General features: G+C 38.6%; 3 protein-coding genes across 5 annotated transcripts; 1 reads left to right on the top strand and 2 right to left on the bottom strand.

The window, feature by feature from the left end:
• Nucleotides 1-1,042: 1,042 nt before the first annotated feature.
• Nucleotides 1,043-13,245, bottom strand: acer2 (alkaline ceramidase 2). The gene is made up of 6 exons (XM_069665170.1): nucleotides 13,126-13,245; nucleotides 12,630-12,744; nucleotides 9,811-9,952; nucleotides 9,074-9,211; nucleotides 3,555-3,692; nucleotides 1,043-2,995 (listed from the first exon to the last, which is right to left on the bottom strand). The coding sequence occupies exons 1-6, from the start codon at nucleotides 13,237-13,239 to the stop codon at nucleotides 2,809-2,811; spliced, it is 834 nt and encodes a 277-aa protein (XP_069521271.1). The 5' UTR covers nucleotides 13,240-13,245; the 3' UTR covers nucleotides 1,043-2,808.
• Nucleotides 13,246-15,567: 2,322 nt separating this feature from the next.
• On the top strand, nucleotides 15,568-20,141 carry rps6 (ribosomal protein S6). The gene is made up of 6 exons (XM_069666147.1): nucleotides 15,568-15,621; nucleotides 16,268-16,399; nucleotides 16,855-17,065; nucleotides 17,704-17,850; nucleotides 19,236-19,393; nucleotides 20,006-20,141. The coding sequence occupies exons 1-6, from the start codon at nucleotides 15,616-15,618 to the stop codon at nucleotides 20,099-20,101; spliced, it is 750 nt and encodes a 249-aa protein (XP_069522248.1). The 5' UTR covers nucleotides 15,568-15,615; the 3' UTR covers nucleotides 20,102-20,141.
• A 993-nt stretch (nucleotides 20,142-21,134) lies between these two features.
• Nucleotides 21,135-23,280, bottom strand: LOC138595341 (perilipin-2-like). 3 transcript variants are annotated; one of them, XM_069666713.1, is made up of 5 exons: nucleotides 23,185-23,280; nucleotides 22,920-23,002; nucleotides 22,565-22,814; nucleotides 22,331-22,467; nucleotides 21,135-21,534 (listed from the first exon to the last, which is right to left on the bottom strand). In XM_069666713.1, exons 1-5 carry the CDS (start codon nucleotides 23,204-23,206, stop codon nucleotides 21,202-21,204), a joined length of 825 nt encoding a protein of 274 aa, XP_069522814.1. In that variant the 5' UTR covers nucleotides 23,207-23,280; the 3' UTR covers nucleotides 21,135-21,201. The 3 variants fall into 3 exon arrangements, with proteins under 3 accessions (XP_069522814.1, XP_069522816.1, XP_069522815.1); XM_069666715.1 differs by having other exon boundaries at nucleotides 21,135-21,396; XM_069666714.1 differs by having other exon boundaries at nucleotides 22,331-22,464.

The raw sequence follows: 23,280 nt of genomic DNA, 5'->3' as shown, positions 1-23,280 counted from the left end.
CGATAGCTTTGTTTGCAAGCTTTGTTCACATTGTCAATACTGTTCATAAAGTTCCTCCTGAAAGAACATAAAAAAAAAACCCTTTTCTTTACAATGTTTGGCAATACAAAGGTAGTAATCATGCAACATCAAAAACAATCCACTCTTCACTTTTGGCTGCAGTTCACTTAGAAAAATAGAAACTGTTTTGGACTTTACAAAATACTTCATGTTATTAAAAAAATATCACTTCAGGTTCACAGGAAAAATATTTGTCTTTGTAAATCATGATCCTTCATTTGACCCATCATGAGTTATTTTATCCGTTTGAGTTCCCAGAATCCTCTGCAGGAGCGCAGGCGTATCATAATATTAGTTCAACAGCTTGAGGCAGTTTTCAAGAACAACATTTTAAACAATGGTCTGTGATGAAAAGAGCTTTGGTGATCCTTTTAGGGTCAGTGTTTAGCTTCGCAACACGCCACATGCTTCCCTTTTATACTTACACATACAGAGTTTCTATTTCTGTCTGATGAACACTGATGGATTACAAAAGGTTTGAGGTCAGAGTTATAAAACCTAATCCCTCACATTAAACCTACTACTACTAAAGGTCATTTCCATTATATTTAACACAACACCACATTTCCCCTTTTTGAGCAGTCTCAGGCTCATGAGACAAAGACACATTGCACCTTCTTTTGCTTTTGCAGTCCATTTTTCTGTTTGATTAAGGCTTTTTGTCACAGTTTTCATAGTTAGATATTTAGCACAAAGTCCAGAATACTGAGCTCAGAATAAATAACCCTGAAGAGATGTTTAAGAGATGTCCGGATCCGATGTCCGGGTGACTAAATATACTGAGAACTGAGCATTAAAAGACCAGTGTGTCAGATTTAGTGGCATCTAGCGGTGAGGTTGCAGATTGCAACCAACTGCGAACTAACCTTCCCTTGCGTGAAAGAGAAACTGAGGTGGCTGTGATACAACCAAACACTTGAAAGACTCTCTAGAGCCGAGGTTCTCAACTGGTGGGTAGGGACCCAAAAGAGGGTTGAAAAAAAGTTGTGGCAAAAAGTCTATCCAGCGCTTTTATTTTGAAGGACATGAGTTTCCTATGATGTGCTTGCAGTAGTAGTTTAGTTTATTCGCACTACATGTATCCACTGATTGGGTAACCCCCGCTACAGTTACATTCTTGATGAGCCCTACAGTAGCTGCGTTTATTATGCACTTTTTGAGTTTATTCTGCTGAAAAAAGGCGGCTAATTAAATGATTTGTAGGAGGAATATTTTCCTTTTATGCACTGCAACCTGCGGGTCATTTTGCTTGACTATTATACTGTTGTGTTTCCTGATGTTGACATACTGTGATGTTTTGCTCCGTCTCAGATCCAAACGGCACCATTTTTAAATTTGAGTGCTTGAAACATTTCTGAAATTCGGGTTGCGATTTGTCATTAAGGAGGTGGTGGAGGGTCCTGAGGCGAGAGCAGTTGAGAACCACTGCTCTAGAGCGAGTGTTTAATTTGTCCGTTCAGGGCTACTGTAAAAACTAAAGGTGCAACCAGCGAGCAAACTCAGTGGATATAAAGAGCTCATTCTAAAGTGACAAAAACATTGTTATTTTCAGGGAATTATACACGAATGAAAACATACTTAGGAATATATTATTACACTTCTGCCAAGAGATGCCAGTAAATCGTGCATGCTGGCCCTTTAAAAGCTTAACTTTAACAAGCTAATGTTTCAGTAAATAGTCTTATTTATGTTTCATGCTGCTACGCAGTGTGTATAGAGCCAAAGGCTTGAGAACCATTGTTCATTTCGTGCAAAACATAGAATCATTTACTTGAATAGTCAATCAAATTTCAATACATTTTGATTTCACAATCAGTTTTTGATTACTTTGGGTTTTGGCCAATATTAAAGTGTACCTATTCATTCAGCAATATATGAACTATATACTTTACATGACAAATAATTGCATATTACATTGTTAGTTAAACTATATACAGGAATATATTAAACACATTTCTAATATACTACCTTGAACAATAACAGATGGCATGCTGGAGGTAAAACGGAGCACACCAATAACGAAAAGAAGCCTGTTTCTGACGTATTAAATTAATGTTTGTTGACACTGAGGGCAGCTTTACAGCCTGAATCTATTATGTATTTAAAGCACATAAGGCTTTGAGTGAAATTATTTCTTGTAACACTGCTGTAACATCTGATGCACCAGCTTATTGGTTTAAAATTGGTAAAGCATGATAATAAGATGCTTAATACTTTAATCACAGTTAATGAATCCAGTGCTTTATCGTGTCCAAACATGGTTTCAAAATGGCCAGAATGCACCTATGAGATGCTATATTCATGTTGATAAAAGCATTACAATGCTTTATCTAATGAGGTTTTCTGAGTCACTATAAAATGTACAAAAACTTCCTTTTAAAGAAGCCTGAAATGCATAAAACTAACACTTACATGGTCACCTATACAAAGCCTGAGGAGTGTTTGAACGCTGTAAAGGTGTCTTGGCTTTGATACTGTGTTGTTTTTGAAAAGTCACCCTGTGTCATGTTAGAGTGACCTCTTTTTTTTGACCGAGTTGCATAACCACTGCTGTGTAGTTAAAACCAGACCAGGCAGAGAAAAGAGGAAATAAAAATCCTCACATTTGGCCGAAATGTGAACCACCGACATCAGCACCTGTGGACACCACCGGACTCCCTGCTGCTGTAGCGGTGCATCTCGTTGTTTGGATACATCCTGGTGAGAAGTGTTAAAGCACGACCATCAGAGCAGCAGACTCGGGTCACCTTAAGTCACCTTGATGGCAGACTTTTTGTGCACACAGAGCAGGCAAACGTAGGGGACACCGATGAAGGCCCATTTCTCATTGGGCCAGAACATGATGACAGGCCCTCGCTCGGGGGCCTCGGTCGCTACGTCAAAGTAGGCGAAGCAAACGCAGCCCAAGTAAGAAGCCAGACAAATGAGGATGTGCCTGCGAGACCAAGAGAAGGGTGAATTAATCAAACTGCTTTAAAAATGGCTCACTGAATATATAAGGTGTTCACGATAGTGACAATGCAGTTATCAGCAGTGAGACAATGTGTACAGTGCTCTTTTTAACTTGTTTCAGTAGTTATTTTAAAACATATATTCTTTAAACAGTATTTCAACATGTTTTCAATGCAAATCAACTTCTTTCTGATATTTTAAGTTAAGTTTCCTTCTTTGAACAGTTTACATTTTCTTAGTCTTTCCTGTTTCACAATTCAGACCCTAATGTTCTGAAAACTCTAGATTTAAAGTTGACAGGTTGAAATTATCTCCCCACACTGACAGTTTTTTCCCACCTTGTATTAAGAAATTAAGAGTTTTAGGAGTTAATAATAGACAGAAAAGACTATAAAAGATAGAGATTTTTGTAGTGAAAAAGCAGAAGTTCTAACTATAATATTTCAGTTTAAAGTGTCACAACACTTCAGAAATTGTACGTAAATGATGACCTCAATAGCAGTCCAATAAACCGGACTCTTCTGGCTTGTGTTTGAGCTTACCAAGCACAGTGTAGGTAGGGGAAGTTGACAGATGACCACATTTCACAGAATATCCTGTCACTGATCCAGCAGAGCAGAGCCAGCGCCCACCAGATCCCTGAGATCAGGCCCAGCTTGAACACACGGGGGTTTTCACACCTGAGGTCACCAAACAGAGAAATGAGAAATGTGTGCAACTCTTAAAAACAGTCTCCAGCTAGTGTCTAACTTTTTACTGACATTTGGTGCAGGCAGGTAGTGTACAGTAGGTTTAAAAAAATAAAAATAAAAAAAAAAAATAAAAAAGCTACAGCAGCTGTAAAACACACCTAACAGCAGAAAGTAATATAACGTTAGACCTTATATGCTCATTTTCCTTTACTCATCACAGGTCATATTACACAATAGTACCGAATACACATCCTTATAATGTGCAGGTTTATAGTTTCTAGCCCAAAGGCATCTGGAGCCTCCCACAGGGCAGTTAATCAGTCCGTACTTCATGATCACGCGCGGTGTGGATGGTCTTACTCAGATGCTTTATGATGGCGAAATCCCTCCGATGGTTCTGACATAAATTATGCTTTTTACTGGCTGTTGACTGGGTGCTTTTATTTTCACCTAAGATGTCCATGCAAGGATCTTAAATGGTAGGTTTTAACTTTTAACTTTAATGCTCTTTTATAGTCTCTTTTTACCCCTTGTTTTTGGGACCTGAAGTACGAAGTAATTTCGTTTACTCCTCTGCTCAAATATCTCCTAGTGGACACACCACTGACCCACAGAGCCACGTGCTAATCCAGAATGCCTCTTAACTATTCTTAGTCCTGTCCTCCTTAGACGCGCCAGTCACAGCCCTGCTTCTGGCTGAGGCAAACAAAGACAGGGGCAAGGAAGCCTGACTGAACTCTGATGCAACTGTGTAGTCACCGTGACACTGTTTGTCACCCTCCCTAAAGACGGAGCTTTTGATAAGGTCATGCGAGTTTACAAGCCTTTCATTTGGGTTGGCATTGTTTCAAGGAGACAGGAATGTTGGGACGCAAACTCTTTACCAGAACACTACAACGCAATAAGATTCAGACAAGCAACGAGCATTAGTGGAGTCGTGGAAAACTCTGAGTGGTAGAGTTAAGTGAAGGAGACGCCATGACTGATGACCCTGTTTACATTACATGTTGTGGATTGATCCATTGTTGGAAAATATTGATTAGTGCAGCTTAGATGCTAAAATGTAGAGCAACAGTAGTTAGAGTAGAAAAGACTATCCATTAATGCATGTGGATCTGCGGCCAAACAGACAAACTTTTATTTTGTTACATAATAAAAAAAAATGGTGTCACAGCAATAGGAAGCCCAAAAATAGTTGGACAATGATACATCTTCCCAGAGGGAAATGGGCCATTAAATTGTCATCAATATTGTATTATACAGTAAGTGTTTCGATCCATTATATGCACATGGGAGCACATCCTCAGTGCATCAGGTACAGTAGTAATCCAGCTAGAGGCTCAGTTACTGCCTGTACATAGAGTTCAACAGCAATAAGTTTGCCGACGCCCCTTCCTGCTAAGTAACCCAACATAAACTGACAAACGCATCACCGCACGGCCGGATGTCTGGGATACTGAGCCTATCAGCGCAAACAGAAGCACGTAAGATAAGAAACACGACATGAAACCAGGCCTTCTGCTCAGTGAGTGTGGTGGAGAGTTTGACTGTTAGAAGTAAAGATAAGTGGAGGAAAGGCCGGTCTGTGTATGTGGGGTGAAGCACTGCTGAGAGGCTTCTGTCACTCCAGGGAAAAGAGAGGAAGAGGCTCCATACGATCAGTGAAACCAGGCCTGATGCGTATCAAAGACACTGGAGAGCTTCATGTGGACGTTAAATGTTTTAAAAGGCACAGCGTGCAAACTAGAGGTCAATACCCTTTTAAACACTATCAGTCAGAAGCTAGTTTTACAGATGATATATAGAAGTGATGGGCTGTAAAAAAGCTTTACAGTTAGTTAGTTAAAATCTTCTTTTCATAGTTTCTTTGAGATCCGGAAACATGTCGACGTAAAAGAGTATGACACAAGCTGTCTGACGATCAGGCGACTGATAAACAAGCCAGATTTTCTAAACAACATTAGAGTTAAAATTTAAAGTAAGCTTAACCCAGCCAACTATGATTATCATGTACAACAGAAACTTTTGGGAATCATCTGACCTTTGTTGGAAGTTGCCCTTTTTGGGGGCCGACTTTAACATTTGTGAAAAATAGGTCACAGTATTGAAAACGGGGAAGAAAAGAGGAGGTAAGATAGAGAGGTGGTTAACATGCAAAAAAGAGTCCCATATTTTGATTTTCAAAATAAATTTAAAAAATGTTTTTCAAAATAAGTTCTTTACCGATCGGATATTTTTTAAGAAGTTTTAAATTGTATGCAATAAAAAAAAAACGTATAGAAAATTATTGACTATATTAACTTTGAAAATGAGATGAAAGTTGTAATAAACAGCAATCATCCAAATATGAACAAAAATACCTTTAATACTTTTTTTAGTAGCAGGGCAGATTAAACTTATGGTATTTTAATAGAGGTTTTTTATGTTTGCTGATACATGACCATGAAGGTATGCGCATGGGATAATGTATAGTGAGCAGGTGGTTATCGCGGAATGGAAACCTGACATACATCATCACGTTTATTACACGGCTTGTTACTTACAAAAAATGATTTCATTGATTTAAAAATGATTATATAATTTCCGTTAAAAAGTAGTCTGTTACACTCACAGCTAGAGCTGTGTCCATAGCAACGGTCAACTCTGTAGCCTGCTTAAAATGAGCTTTTAAATGGAAATTGAAAAAATGAAAGGAAAACATTTCCACTGATGGTGAAGTAAGACACGGTGAACGGGACCGCAGGAATCAGCAATCATTTCAGCGGATTGTTATGATTACAGTGAGCCATCCAGATTCTGTGATTAGAGCAGCATCCTTAGCAACGGTCTGTTCTTCATGACAACGGTCTATTATGGGGAAATAACAGACCTCGGAATGTCGTAAGTAAAAATTCGTATGCAAAGATAAGCCCCTTTTTCCTAATACAGTTTTATATACATTATTTCTTATTTCATTATACTTTGGGGCAAATTTGTTTTGAAGATGTGTTTTTTATAGCCGTTCAAGACAGCAGGGAGCGTTATGATGAGTAAAGGACTCTACCTGTTGATTCAATTGAAGTTTTACATGTTAAAAAGTTGGTTTAATACGGTCTATGGATGAATTCAACCATTTTTATGCAATGTGAAAATACATTTGCTCTCACAGTAACACACCGTGTTACTCTGCTGCTATTGTAGAAAAACTATGACAGATACCATTGCTTAAATACTCTCAGTTGTGTAATATTTGTATTGTATACAACAGACAAGTTATTTTATCTCCGCCTGAAAGTGACTGGAAGGGGGGCCAAAAGGGTACACTAAAAAAGCAAACAACAAAATGTTTCTGAGGGCAAAAGTCTATCAGCCTGTGCCACAGGAACTCTCTCCCACTTAGTAGAACAAAAACAAGCGGCCTCAGTCAATGACTGGCACTTTCAGTAATGTCAAGAATTACCAACAGGTTGAACAATGGATGACTTAAGGTTACAAGAGTCACGGTGGTGAGTAAGGGATGTGGGAAACGGAAACAACAGGGAAGTTTCCCATTACTGTGACGGAGGAACGCTAAAGACACAAACACGCAAACAGACTTGAGCTGCTTGTTGTGTGTATTCAGGTACGTTCTTTGACATCATAAGACCCTGTCATTCCCCCGAAATATGTGAGACAATGCAGGAACAAAAGGCCAAAGGAGACTTGTTAATGTACTGTAGACTGCAGAGAGTACATCTTAACACTGTTTTCCTTTTGTCCTGTTAACAACTGAACATAACAGCAGCTGTTTTAACTCACTTGGACTTAGTCATTAACATCCTCTGCTGTATTTCTGTAAACTCTTATGTTCCAACCTTGTGTTCTAGCACGTTATAACATAATGCGTTTGGTGGAGGATTAAGCATTACTAAATTAAAACAGGTTTTATTGTTTTTATGTAGCGAGTTTACTGTTAACAATTATTCACACCAACTAACTGCCAAGTGTAACGGCTGAATTTCACTGGCAATGCTAACACTAGCCTGCTAATATATGAGCTAATTAGAATACAAAAGCTAATAGATGTTTTTTATTTGCACTACAGTTACATATATTTGATGTATTGACCATATTCTGATTACATTGCATCAAAATAAAGACAATATTTTTTTTTATTTACAAACACAATATTATTATACCAGTAATGTAAGACTAAATTATAGCGTAACGGTTATGTTTGTATAATTAGAGAAATATACCAATAAGAATGATAAATACAATCATACGTACATCTACAAAGAATTTTATGGTAAGTTAAAATTTATAACTCAAACTGTATAAACTGTTTTAAATTTAAATTCTTATCAAGCTTCGTATCAATAACTCGAACTGAAGGGGATTTCCAAATAGTCCTGCGACCCACTTTTGTTGAATAAACTGTGCTGCTTGCACATGCAGACGATCAAATAACCCACATTCACTAACCCAGATCAAGGACAGTCACACTAAAATTCACATTAGATAAAACGAATGTAACGTGGGTATTAACTAACACGATCACATACAAAGAAAACGCATAATAATACGTAAAAAAAAACAAAAAACGTATTGCTCAGACTGAGGATGGGAACAGTGAACTGAAGATGGTCTAGGATTTCTTTCCTTGCTCCCTAGAACTTGAGTCGGGTCAATGACTGAAAGAAATCCTTTGCATTCCCTGATTTTTCACAGTCTGAAGTGACTTAAATGGAAGAAAGACTTCTTTGTTAGAGAACATCATGTATTTTGATACTTTGCACCTGCCTGACATGTCATGTCCATCTAAAAAATTGTATACCAGTACAATCAAGTGAGTCTGTAGTCCTACTTCCCTTCTTAGTCTGCTCTCTTTCCTTTCATCCTCCTCCGAGTTCATTATTGCTCAAGAATTGGCTGGCTTTCACCGCACATCAGCTTATAAAGATGACAACATGCTGAGTGTCATCATTGAGGCTCCTGCTTTCATTAAATGTGGCGTACCCCAAGGCTCAATTTTAGGGCATCTTTTATTTTCATAATACATGCTCCTCCTCTGCTTTATTTATAAGAAATAGAGGCTTTTTTTAACACTGAAATGCCAGTGACACACAATCTTATTTACCAGTTTCACTCAACAGTGTCTGCTCACTGAACAGCCTTGAATGTTAATGCTAAAATGTTAAAAGCCAAAGGTGACAACGTTTTTCGGGTGTGTCTGTGAGGGTCTGGATTAGTCTCCAGTTTCACATTAGGTAATGTTCAGCCATTGTTGATTTAAAATGTAAAGCCCTATTTTCTCTTGCGTCTAAATGGCCTTAGTGAATAAAATACCATGACATATAAAGGGGTATGATTGTCCTGGATAAGGGCTTTATAAAGTCCTTTTCACTAACCTTTTCAGCTCAGTAATGAGCAGTGCGGTGCAGGGGATGCCCAGGGTCATGAGTGACAATGAGTTGACAACAGGTTTGACGAAGGCCAGCCCTGTGGTGATCCCTGACAAGATGCCAATGACCACTTTGAACCTTGACCTAGATTTAAAAGCGAAACAAGACAGAAGAGGAAGGAAGTAAAATTCATAAAGACTTTTTGGAAGACTCAGAAAACACTACAAAACACTAAAAATAGCTTAATAAACAAGGGTCATGGAGCTACTTGGTGACAATGGAAAGAGAAGTTGAGACATGTGATGCTGCTTTTTCTAGTGTCAGCTATCTCAGACAGGCCTATTATTAAACAGGGAGTCATAGCAGTGGAAACATCACATGACAGAAGAGTGGCCAACTATGAGCTCTGAACATAGAACGGCTCCTCAACACTGCATGCCGACCAGAAATATGCAAAAGTGACATTTGACTTGTTGTGAAGATAATAAGGTATTAAAATGAGGGGAATATAATTTGATGTTGGTTGCATTGTAAATAATGTTTTTAGTACTGTGACTAAAATAGCAGAATTTCACTCCAGCCAAATGCTGAGCTAAATACAGAGATAACTGCCTCCTTTTAATTGAAGCCAAGTTAGCTGCTGTAGTAATGAGATATGGTGGAAATTTTATTACATACAAATAACAGCACACACTTAAAATCATTAATATATCCTGATACATTGTGACACTGTTCAAACGTACCGATCCCTCCTGAACATCCTGGGTAGGTACCTCTTGGGGAACCACATGGCAATGGCACACATAAGCACCCATAAGATGGCCAACTCATCCAGCATCTGTCCGAGGAAGCTGAGGGTGGCATGAAAATATGTGGAGCCGATACCTGAAGGACACAGAGAGATGGAAATGTTTGTCGGAGGAGGGTTTGGAGTTGATCAGGGTGTAAACAAGGCTAGGTTAATGGGAGGGGGTGTTTGGGCACCTGTAATGTCTATTTGGAAAGTCAAAGAGATATATCTGTCATAGCTACACAGTCTGCATCTGGAGCTAAAAGATTTACTTTTCCAGTAAGTAATAAGAGAAGTAACGGCAAAGATAAGAAGTTACTAAACTACCCCCAGACGAGATCAGTTCTGACATGATACTTTTAAAAAATACATCAATAAAATCATCAAAAACAAAGCAGCTTGGTAAGCAACACTGAATAACTCAAATAATTAGTCATTCAAAATCAAATATTAAGAAACCAGTGTTAGTGTTACTGGGAGTTTAAAAAATGCTGTGGACGGACGGATCAGTCAGTGCCCATTTATTATCGCACTCCAACAGACCGTCTATTATCAGTATAATCTGTTTTGATAACAGGCGCTGCAGGAGATTCCTACACTTCAGCAAACTTCTTATCCAGGAGCAGCTTCTGCTCGCAGTCGGACGTTACTACCAAACCTGTCAGTGTACATGTAAGTCACAGGCAGCCAAAAAACACTGCGTTAAACTTTGTCATCGAAATAGGGTGCTAATAAAGTTATTTGATATATTCATTCTTTGATTCAGAGATACTTTTTAAATGTAATGTCAATAATTTCATTTTCTTGTCTTCTTTTAAGAAAACTAAATATATTTGGTATTTTGATTGTTGGACAAAACAAGACATTTGGAGTACATCTGCAAATATTAATCAAATAACAAATACTGACAACTACTAAATCAATAAACAACTATTCTGATAATTAAATAATCGGTCTAAGTAGCGTTTTAAGAAAAAAAATATGACAGTAAACTGAATATGTCTAAGCTGTGAACAAAAGAAGACATTTGAGGATGAGATTTGGGAAACATATTATAGACCAAACTACTAATCTATTGAAAGAGAAAACAATCGACAAGTGCAGCCCTAATATAAAAGTAAAACATCGGACAGAATTGGGAAATTGTAAATTTTTCACAATTATCTGACATTTTATTCACTAAGACATAAATCAGCAGATTATCCTATAATAAAAATAATATGTAGTTGCATCGCTGCATAGAATTGCTTAGGTTTTTGAAAGCAGGCACAATGCAGTCGTCCCAAACTAATATGAATGACTCAGCTCGCGCACAGCTGAGGCCAACACCAGAAGAAAAGCAGCTGGATGTCGTTTTCATTTTTGCACCTAAAGGGTTGTTTTTCTGCTCAAGGTCAAAGGTCGTCTCAACTATAGCGCCAGTGGAGGAGAAATGAAACCATGTAACCCTTTGTCAGCCGTGTTTTTAACAGCTTCCAGATTCCGAACAGAGGTGCAACCAGGCCCGCCGTACTGCATTTATGGAAGGAGAAAAGGGGAAGAGGCTGCTTTCTTACACTTCAAGTTTGAGCACAAGATTAACACAAAGTTACAGACTGAGAACAAACAGCCTCGTTTACATCTGCTGAGTCCATTATATGCAAATCCTCTTCACCAGCTCCAGTTGTTTTGTATCACGCAGTAAGGTCAGCCCTCAGGAACAGAGGGAGGTCTGTCAGGTTATCTGTGCTGACACGGCGACCCGACCGACTGTTTTCGTAGCAGCAGTGAGGAAACCCAGCACTGAAGTCTCTTTTTGAATGTTTTCATACTGTACCGTACAGTAGCACCATTTAAGACTTTAACACTGTGTCAAATCTAATGAAATCTAAGCAATGGGCTTATTCATCCAGCCAGTGAATGAGCCCAGTCATAATAAAGAGGGCAAAATGATTCAGGTGGCACCACAGCAGAGGAAAACGACATCCTAACAGTGTTGGTGCAGTTTAAAAATGTCCTGAGAACCTAATTACAACTCAAACACACTGAAAATGTACATCTTGTATACATTGGTACTCAGTCTGTGTGTATTTTAGGGATAGAATTACCTGTTTGTTTATCACTTTTTTTATCTGCAGATATTTTCTCAATAAACTGACTAAATGTTTGGTTTATAATGTCATCAAGATGATATATTTTAACATAAGTGCAAACAAACTGAGTTTACTGTCATGGAAGGCGAGCAAAAGATGCAATTATACCTGTTTTAGAAGCTGGAACCTGTGACTTATTGTTTAAAAATGACATATTCAGTTATCAAAGTGGTTGCAAACTTATATATATATAAAACGCCTTTACTTCCATGAAACAATTGCCTTATTGCTATAGCCTTGGTCTTCTAATGCACTGCAAAATCATTGAAAAACTAGGAAATATTCACAGTTCAGAGGCTGGAACAGTGACTTGTTGCTTAAAACAATAACTCAATTAATCTCAATAAAAAAAAAAAAAAAAATACCGGTCTAATTGACTGTATTTTGTCTACTTTGACTTTAACAGAGCACAGTCTGAAACAGGCTTTGTTTGTTAAGTACTCTATTGTTGTATAGAAACACATGAAAATACTGAGCTCATTCTTAACACAATGGACAGATTTTATATCGATGTATTGATTAAGTATTGGTGAACATTATATGGATTGTCAGCTGAGTGTTAAAGCTGAACAGAAACATGAGGGTTAAGAGGTCATCATCACACAATACACACATTATTATTGTCAACCAGCCAACTTACCAACCACCACTAGAAGAATCCATATGAGGTAAATCCCACTGTTGAAATGTGTTGCATATTGGCGGAACAAGCACATTAATATGGGCGGCAAAACAAAAAACAAAATGTTGCTGATCTGAAATGATAAACAAAGGGAAGCTATGAGCAAAGAAATACATCACAGCTGAACTGCAGCTCAATGACATCGTGCAGGTCAGAAGTTGTTCAGGCCTTTTTTTCAAACTGTCAGGCAGTGGAAATGAAGAAAAGGAAACATTGTAACCTGATGCTACCAGTAAACATCATGATGCTGAAGCTGAAAAGCAGCCAAAATGCTGAAAGTCAGTATAACTTACAGCTAGTTACAGCTAACCTGAGAATATCATAACCAAAAGCAGTGCCATACAGAGGAAAACAGAGCCAGAAATAGCTGCTAGCCGTGTCTGTAAACAAAACGGTATTATGCAAAATCAAAAGAGAAAAAAGCAAACATCGTTAGCTACAAATCAAAACCGACCGTGTTGTAAAATTCAGCGATGGTGGGGTATATCAGGTAATTGCCTTCACACCAGTCCACATCGGAGCTGCCAGCCTGCAACTGGTCCCAAAAAATCAGATTAACGTTACTCATGTCTGGACTAGTGCACACAGCAGACAGCACTCCGCCGTCAGCTTTAGAGACACAAAAAGACAAAAGCACTCGAGGAAAGTCAATGCCTCTCGCCTCGTTTAACACACGCTAGACTTTAACGTTTGAGACCTGACAAGTATTGCACATGCGACAACGTGATATACAACAAAAACCGTCGCTGAGCTGCATTTTAAAGCCTCTCTGTCCTTCCACAAAGCCTCCTGCTTGTCGTGACGCTCAGTGCTGTGCATTGACAGCTGCTGTGCTCTGTAGCCAAAGAGTGTTCAAGCTGAACAAGAGGATTCACTCCTACCTGCTTCCTTCTTCGGTAACACGTGACCACAGCGGACTTGGGCCCGGCCCGGAAGCCGCGTTTTTTTAAATATATTTTCTTCAAAGAAATTGAAAGTGAATTAAAAAGATCTTTAGAATAAATACAAATAAGCATTTTACATTAGGGATTTAACCATACTGCATTTAAAATATTAATGTTACTGTAGTCTATCCCCTTGGTTTACTTAACTTTGGCCTTTGTTTTTTATTTTAGTGCATTCTTGTAGTGTTTTGATGATTTGACTTGTTCGCATTAGTTAAAAGTGGTCTTTTACTGAAGTGTTGCACTAAATTACAATCCTTCAGTATTTGTTCTTGTTTAGTATAACCATATACACATGTACTATGATATACTACTGTATGTTAGCTGTACTTGAGATTTGATACACTCATTACTCAATGCTACTTCACTTAATGCTACTCCATTCTTTTATTAGTTTTACATTGTGTATATTTTTGATTTATGTAGATGCTATTCATTTATAGTTTTACATTTGAACCTTTATAAATAGTTTCCATTTGCACTTCTATTTTTGCACTCTGTCTCTGTACAGCCACTGCTGCACCACAATTTCCCCCATGGTAATAATAAAATGCACACATTCTTTCATTTCTTATCTGCACTTTATTTAAACAGATTTTTGCACGTTTAATTCGACTACCTTTGTTTACCAGCTACTAGTTACAAAATGAAAAAGTTACAGATGGCATTTGGAATCTTGCTTAAGACTAATATTAAATAATTTAGGACTACAACTGACAGGGACCACTCTGCATTATAAGTAGCCTACTGATGATACACAGCTGTACTTTTGTTTTAGTCAGAATTTGTATGCAGGACATTAAAAAGTGGCAGTTCTTTTGTGTTTATACTTCTTTTAGTTTGAAATCTTTCCTCCATCACCGTTTCTTACCACAGGTGTCCTTAAGAATGTTGATAATAGAGCATTAAAGCAGGATATTAGGCAATGTCAATGTGACAATGAGCCAGCATGACCAACAAAACACTGAAACTGCAGCAGCTTAAAGGAGTTTAGCTTTCTTTAATTATTGGTGTAACTGAATCAAAGGGAAAGAAATCGGCTTTCAAATAAATGATTTCTTACCTATCATAAATAATTGTTATTTACTTTTATTCTTTAAATTTATAAAAATCTATTTGAACATTATGTATATATATTTTTTTATATTATATGTATTTATCCATGTTAATTGTTGTTTATCTGTTCTATGTTCTATTGTTTATCTCTGCCTGGTGCCTCTTTTATCCAGTGCCATCTTTGTTGTAAATTGTCTTCTTCACTTTGTTTATTAAGTTAATATTGAGGTCCTTATTTTCTCAAACTGTAAAATGAGGAAGTTGGTTCAGCAGCTGCCTGTATGTATAATGCAGTAGCCTGTGAGTGTGTGATATCAGTATTCTTAAAGATTATTGTATAAATAAACTGCTAAATACTCAATATGATGGATACATTTGAATAGGATTTGTCTGGTTTACAAAGCATTTCTTTATGGAGTGTGATGGTTATAATCTTTACATCACAGCTCATTTTCTGCTCTCTGGCACCCTCTAGCTACAGATGTTCAGCGAGGCACTTTAGTGTTGCAACATGGTCACAACCAACAGTCTATGATCACAACCATTTATTGATCAAGGTCATTTTTTTATTTTGCGCTGAGCTTTAGGTGACATCTCTTACTCTTATATTCTAATATTTATTTTCATGAGGAACGAAAATACACAATATAAAATATGCATTACGTATTTTGAATCTCAAATTAGTTAAACAGTATTTTCATGTGAACAAAACAAAACGATTTTTTCATTCGATCTATTTAGTGCAGTCACGTTTGTTGGCTTCAGTTTTCATTCGTCTATTTGTTTTTGGTTTGTAATTTGTTTGATTACCTTCAGCTTGAGTCTGATTAGAAAAAAATACAGCGAGCCAGTTATCGCGATAACATTTCAGGCCTATGTGAGAGCTCGAGGCGGATATCCGGTCTCTTTTCCGTGGCGGACCGTTGTAGGGCCGGTTTAGCAAAATGAAGGTACAATGTTTCCCTAACTATTTATCTCTGTTGAAAGCTTTATTCTTTGAAATAACAGTATATAAAATTTGCTATGATTCTGGGTTTTCAAACTAACCAATTTGAATTGATGGTTATAGCTGTGATACTGAGGATGAGTTTTGATTATGATAGAAAGTCGGCACCGACGATTCTGTCGGCAGATGATCTGTAGAAACATGGCCGCGTACTGAGAGAAATGTGCACTAAGTTGAAGTCTCAGTTAACTCCTGCAAAGAGTTTTCAAACTTTTGTAGCTAACGTTTCATCACCTTGTCGTGTAAATCGCTTGGTCTGTTTATGCCGTTAGCTTTAAAATCAGTTAATTGATGCTTGTAGCTTCTGTGAGGCTAACATTAGCGGGCTACTAGTACCTCGCCTGCAGAGAAGCTAACAGGCCGACGAGCCAATGGATTTATCTTGAGCCCGATACTATAACCTTTAATGTAACGGCTTAAACGTTGTAGAGTCATTTATAGTCCTGTGTCAGGTTTCAGATGTACCAGTAATACCAGTTGCTACACCTAGCGTACCTGCATGAGGACTCTGGCTAACCTGCCATAGACTCTGTGTAACCAATGATGATCAAGCACAGGTTTTTACCAATTTCATGACTACTCTTTTTCAGCTGAACATCTCATTTCCCGCGACTGGCTGCCAGAAGCTGATTGAAGTTGATGATGAGCGTAAGCTGCGTACGTTCTATGAGAAGCGTATGGCCACTGAAGTGCCTGCTGACCCTCTGGGAGATGAGTGGAAGGTAATGTAAAGTTGTGATCTTTACACTCTGATATCCTGATATAGTCATCAGTTCATCACTGTGTTGAGTGTAATGTTTAACATGCCCATTATTCTTAATGTGGCACACCAGTAGACCCTTTCTGATTGATCTCTAGTCTTTAAGGGGGGACAGTGTGTTGCCAGAGAAACTGTGGAGCTGCCTACCAGATACGACCAGTTCCAGGTTCAGTGGATGGTTGACACTGCGTAGCTCTCCCATTGTGTCTAAACAGTCATGTGCTGAATGGTGCTTTTGACACTCTGCTGTTGCTCTTTCTATTTTCTAATCATGGTAATATGGCCAGATGCCTCCACATTTATTATAAGTTAACTCATCAAGTTAAGGTCTAAATGTTGGCTGAAGGTATTGCAAGGTAATCAACGTTCTGAATATGTCACTGGCAAGTAACCACTTTGTTTTCTGTATATCTGCAGGGTTATGTGGTGCGCATCAGCGGAGGCAACGACAAGCAGGGCTTCCCCATGAAACAGGGTGTGCTGACCCACGGCCGCGTGCGCCTGCTGCTCAGCAAAGGCCACTCCTGCTACCGTCCCCGCAGGACTGGCGAGCGCAAGCGCAAGTCTGTCCGTGGTTGCATCGTTGATGCCAATCTCAGCGTTCTGAACTTGGTCATTGTCAAGAAAGGTAATGTTGGGCATGTGTGAAGCATTTATGGAAATGTTTAATTTCATATAGAAACAAAGAAATAAAACTAGTTAATGCAAGAATTATTCAGAGTCTACAATACAGAATAGTTTTATTGGAGATTTAAAAAGGTCTTCTAATATCTCTAGAAAATAATGGCACACCAGTAGACCCTTTTTGGTTGGTCTGTAGTCATTAAGGGGGGACAGTGTGTTGCCAGAGTAACTGCGGAGCTGCTTACCAGATATGACCAGTTCCTGGATCAGTGGATGGTTGAACTGCATTGCTCTCTCATTGTGTACCAGAATGACAGTGAAGCTGTCGCTTTACCATATCATGCCTTGATCTAGCAGTGTAAGAATTTCTGTCATTGGAGCAGCTGTGTGGCACAGTGTGTCTGCCATTCATGAGAAACTTATGATACAGTTTGTGCATATTGTCTGCCTGATTATTTTTATGCCTCCAACTGTCTCTGGGAAACTACACATGCTATACTTTGTTGTGCGATTGGGCGGGTTTTCTGTGACTGTTGAAAATCATGCTAAACTTAAGATGTAAGCAGTAAAACTTGATAGTAAATTGAACATTAATCCACTTCATCATTAAACTGATGTCCTTCTGATCTGGTATTTTTCCAGGTGAGAAGGACATTCCCGGGCTGACCGACAGCACCGTCCCTCGCCGTCTTGGTCCCAAGAGGGCCAGCAAGATCCGCAAGCTCTTCAACCTGGCCAAGGAAGATGACGTTAGGCAGTATGTTGTGAGGAGACCCCTGGCTAAAGAAGGTAAGGCTGGAGCTGAAAGTGTTGGTCAGATTACTGAATGTAGGTTTTTCCTGGGTTTTGATTTGACTGTACTGGGTCTTGTGATCATGAGCCACATGTCTGTGCCAGTTGAAAGTAGGGTTTTATTGAAGGAATCTGAGTTGTTTTTAAAATGAAATGCAATTGATTTAGGCCAAAGCTATACATTTTATCTTGGCTGATCCTGTCTTGTACATGGGTAGGTAGTGTTTTTATGATGAAAAATCTTATGCTGCTGTCTTTTACACTCAAACGTATCACACATTGTCAATCCTTTCAGCTGATTTTGTAAACAAAGGAATTTTCAGTCTGTTCTTTGAAAATCCCTTCGTCTGACAGCAAACTGGCAGTGGTGACAGGCATCAAAAGAAACTATATAGAAATGGTTAATCTTCCAGCTGATGGTCTTGTTTGCTTTTGTAGCTCATACAGACACATTAGTATTTATTTTGATCTGTTTCATAACCAGTTAAAAACTCCTCATGGTAGGTTTAAGAGCTTTGAAAGTCTGAGTAGTTGTCGAACAAGCTGATTACACAAACACTCAATGCATAGGAAGAGAGGTGTATCGTCATGTTACTTCGGTGTAACAAGTGTTTTGAATTTTTATTGTGAAACTTAAAATGCTACAATATTTAAGGCCACTGTGGCAGTCGTATCTCCCTTTTAGGTGTGATAATTTGAGATACTTTACTTGCCATGTAAAACTTTGAAAACCAGGAATATTAGTGTTTCTTGCTAGTCCCACTCACACCTCTCTCTACTGCACACAATGACTTGCCCTATGCTTCCTCTCTATGTTCCTTTCTGCCTCAGACAATTCACGTAGTATTGTTGATGCATAATGTTTAAGTATAAATGGAAGTAAAGGTTATTTTTATATTTCAGCCTCATTCAACCCTGTGTGTTGATCACCAAGTTAACTAATCCCTGCCAGTAGCCAAAATATGTTAACAGTTTAACAATGTCGCATACATGTTGCTTGCACTTAGCATAGTTTGTGCAAAGTCCAGTGTGAAACTGAGATCAGGATCACAGGATACTTGCTTTGGGTAAAACTAGAAGCTGCAGATGGTTTCAGGTGTCCTGATTGTAGTGGGGAATTTCAGTTTAAATGGATTTACTGTTATTGAATAAAAAAGCTAAATCAATATGACGACCCTGTGATTGTAGTGCGTCTTTCCTTTGGTTGCTATTGATTCACCCTTACAAATGTTGCCCAAACTCAGTGTTACCTTTCCTGCATCTTCTAAAAAGAGTTCAGTTACTGGACTGAAGGTGGCATATACAATATGTCCCTACCCTCCTCACCACAGATGGCATTTGTTTCATCACCAGTATTAACTGTGTCCCCTCTCTTTTGGTAGGCAAGAAGCCCAGAACTAAGGCTCCCAGGATCCAGAGACTGGTGACTCCTCGTGTGCTGCAGCACAAGCGCCGCCGTATTGCCCTCAAGAGACAGCGCACCCAGAAGAACAAGGAGGAGGCCTCCGAGTACGCCAAGCTGCTCGCCAAGAGGATGAAGGTAATGTTTATTTCTGTTTCTCTTATTACAGTGCGTAACTACTTTGAGCTTTAACTGCTATCAAATCGCTTTACATTTTACCTCTGTTTTTTGTGACGGTATATATTGTCTCTTTGAGGCATTAGGGGCAGTATTATAGCAGCTTACAGTTTCCAGGTGACAGACATGAACAGAATTTATTTGATGGTAAATTTTAAATAGTGATCATAAGGAATCCAGGATTTGATGGAGGTAGTGTACTTCAGTTAAGATGCTTTACTGTAGTGTAATTTGTTTGTGTAGAAAGGTCTTTAAAAGTAATCATTTCAATTTTGCTTAGATGGCTGTTGGCAATACAATCATAATTTCACAATCTTGTGTGATCCTGTATGAGCCTGAGTGTATGGCATTGTCATTCGTAGCCATTTATTAATTTAAATGTTAAAGAATTGCCTTTTAGCAGTTAAGCCCTTGGTCACTAGAATCAAATGCTAAAAGCCCTAAACATGCATGTTAAGAATAAGGGGAAAAGTACTGCGTGATATGGGTGAGTGATGTGAGGAGAAACGGCTTCTGTCTGGATGTGTTAAACACTTGACTGACGCACTTGTTTGTTTGTTTTTTTGCAAACAGGAAGCCAAGGAGAAGCGCCAGGAACAGATCGCCAAGAGGCGCCGCCTTTCTTCTCTGAGGGCATCCACATCCAAGTCCGAGTCCAGCCAAAAGTGAAATCAAAAACTCAAATAAATTCAAGTTTTGCTGAAAAACATCCCAGTGTACATGCTTTCTTCCTTTTCAATATATTGAGTTAAGACTTGAGTGAATATTTGTAAAAGGTATTATTAGTCAGCCAACCAGCTGCTACTCAAGAGCTGAAAGACACATGGCCCTTTGGGCATTAATTATTTATATACATAAAATAGGCATTTTTTAAAGATTAACACTATTTTCAGTTATTCTATAAAAGCTGTTAGAAAACTAAACCTAGAAGTTGCTAATGTTTGAGTGGTCACCATTATACTGGCATTTCAAAAAGAAGCTCTGCAAGTGTCTTGACACAAATATTTTTACAGGATGATAGAAATTCATACCTGGTGCAAATTCATAGGGAAGGGAACAACAGTGCTAACTTCTATATACCATTACAAAGAACTTTAAATGGATGAAGTCCTTTTTTTAAAAGGGGTTCTTTAAACATTAACTTGAGGGCATAAGCTCAAACTCCATTTGGAGTGGTTGGTCCCCAGAGTCCTCAGGCATTAACCCTCCCACAGACGTAGCCGTCATAAAGGACAAACATTGTTCTTATTGTACGATAAAGGCTCAAACAAAAGATTTCTCTGTAGAAACATTGATTAATTTTTGTTGGGGAAAAAGTCTTTGCTGGGTTTCTGAGATCGTGTCAACATGGGATTCAAAACTTTTAATCTAACGGTAAATAAATCTTTTCTGTTCCTAAGCACTATTGTAAATGTATGTCCTGAGGATATAATAGAGTAAATATTTGCACGTCAATATCAGCTTTTCTAAGAGTTGATGCTGTTGGATCATTTCAGCTTCAAAATAACTGGCCTATGTGTAATAAATGTCATTATTTAAATACAAGACCATTTAGACTAGTTATGAGGTCTTTATATTAGGTGGTTGACTGTTATGAGCTCTGCTTTTTCTTTGACCTGACTTGCGTGTGTTGACACAAAGGACCATAAGAATCATAAGCGTATCAAAGTTCATGAATCTTAAACGTTTATTTTGGGCAAATACACAGTTGCAGCTCTTTTTAAAGCTTCAGCACACAAACATGTATATCAAAAAATAACTAATCTATATCAAGGACGACCACATCCTTTAACATTACATCCAATTTCAAAAGGAGACATCTTTGTCTGCCTCCTCCCTCGTCTGGAGGGGGTAGCTTGCGGGTGAACCAGGACCACATCCTTGTGAGTGGAGGTCCCATTGAGACAAGCTCTCTCTTGATTAGACTGTTGATGTTGGGCTGGCGGGCAGCTTAAGTTGTATATCTGGGAGAAAAAGAAGAACAGAGACACAAGCTGATGCTGCAGATACTGAGGCAGCTCCTGGATGTTTGTAGCCAAGGTCAGCCAGCAGGTCTGAAGGTCCTGAACCAGACCTGGAGACCTGGACAAATTCTCCATCATCTGTGGAAGACGAGGACAAAGGTTGATTTAACAAAAAAAGTATTTTGATGGTAAGCAAATGATATGATTCAAAACAAAAGTTGCTAAATTCAGTTTACAAATATTTAACAAAATCAAGAAAAAAAATGTCTTTGCAGGAGTGACATGCTTGAGTTATTTTCATTTTAAGCCAATATAAACTTTTCATAGCTTTAAAAGGAATAGTACATAAATGCACAAAAATGAATATGCTAATAACTGGTTAATACCTGTGTGAGTTCATTATTTTTGTGTGTAACATCTGTTACTTCCAGATGGAGCTCCATTAATCAGACAGTATCCTTTTGAATAAAATCATACTTCAAATTCTGTTTGTTAAAACCACGTTTGCTGCTTCAGACTGAACAACTCTTCCATCTTGTGTTAAAGGAATAGTTAGACATTTTGGAAAATGTGCTTATTTACTTTCTTGCAAAGTTAGCTGAGAGCATCAATGCCCCTGACAGATTATAATCGCTGTGCAGTTGCTTGGCAACCACTGGGAAGATAATAATGAAATAAGATATAACTACAGGCTGTAAGTCATAACAATTTGAGCCTGGTCGATAGATATTTTGTTGCCTTTGAACAGAAAGGGGCAGGTTAGACATTTCTACCCGTTTTTATGCCTAGGCTAAGTAGCTTCAGACTGTAGCTTCATGGACACATATTAGAGAGGTAACGATCCTTGAATCTTATGTTGGCAAGAAAGCATAAAAATGTACTGGTATGTCCCAATGTGTCCAACTTTTCCTTTTCAATTGTACTCACAGCACACCTGAACAGATTGAATCTTGGACCCAACGATGTGGTAGGTCCTCCTGCACAGCCTGGCAGCAAGTGAAATCAGTCGTGTATGATAACTTCTCCTGAGTGCGGCCACCTCAAAACCCTCCAACAGGTGAGCCTCTGCTTCTAGAAAGCCAGCAATGAGTTATTTATAGTGACAGAAAGAGGCAGCTTTGTGTCTAAATGTGACCTCTGACTATTTCACTCTACACTAACTACATACCTTTATCTTCTTCAGAGGGAGGAAGCACGCAGTCCATCAGAGTCTCTGACATGATCAGAGCAGAGTCCAGGCCCACACCGGCCACACTGATGGCTCTCTGCACAAGCGGCTGGTCGGCATGCACATACACCTGCTCCATCCTCCCCATCAGCCATGTGACCGTGTGCTGCACACAGTCCACTGTTCCATTAGCTGCAATGCTCACCACATCCTGGATCTCACTCACCTTGTTCTTGGCAGCAGAAACAACCTGTGAGAAACCAGGAAACATGACTGTAGCTTATTTTACTGTCTGAGGTGGATTGTCTGATTTGTGTGACTCGTTAAGATTTGAAAGAGGAGAGGAACGGTTTACCTGCTCTGTGGGTGCATGAATCACTGGGAACTTTGTCTCCAGCCAGTCAAGACTTTTACATGCCACATTATTTGCAATTACAACTGTGAGAATAAAAAAGAATAATCAATAATGAAATTAATTATTTGTACAACCCTAATGTAAATTCACTTGCAGTAACCCTTTTCAGTTTCTCACATCCAGATCTAGAGTACATCATAAAACATAAGCAGGGGGTGCACACTATGACAATACAACCTATAATGTTAACCCTGTTTGTACTTACTCTGGGGCCCCAGTTTATCCATGACAGGTGACACTCTGATACAGGCTGCTGTGCTTATAGCTGTCACACTGCTCTCCAGCACCTCACACACAGACC

The sequence above is a fragment of the Semicossyphus pulcher genome, unplaced genomic scaffold, assembly GCF_022749685.1.
Source record: "Semicossyphus pulcher isolate SPU_LCO1_2020_fin unplaced genomic scaffold, fSemPul1.0.p SCAF_17, whole genome shotgun sequence".
NCBI classification, from domain to species: domain Eukaryota; kingdom Metazoa; phylum Chordata; class Actinopteri; order Labriformes; family Labridae; genus Semicossyphus; species Semicossyphus pulcher.
This window is presented reverse-complemented; position numbering and strand designations above follow the sequence as displayed.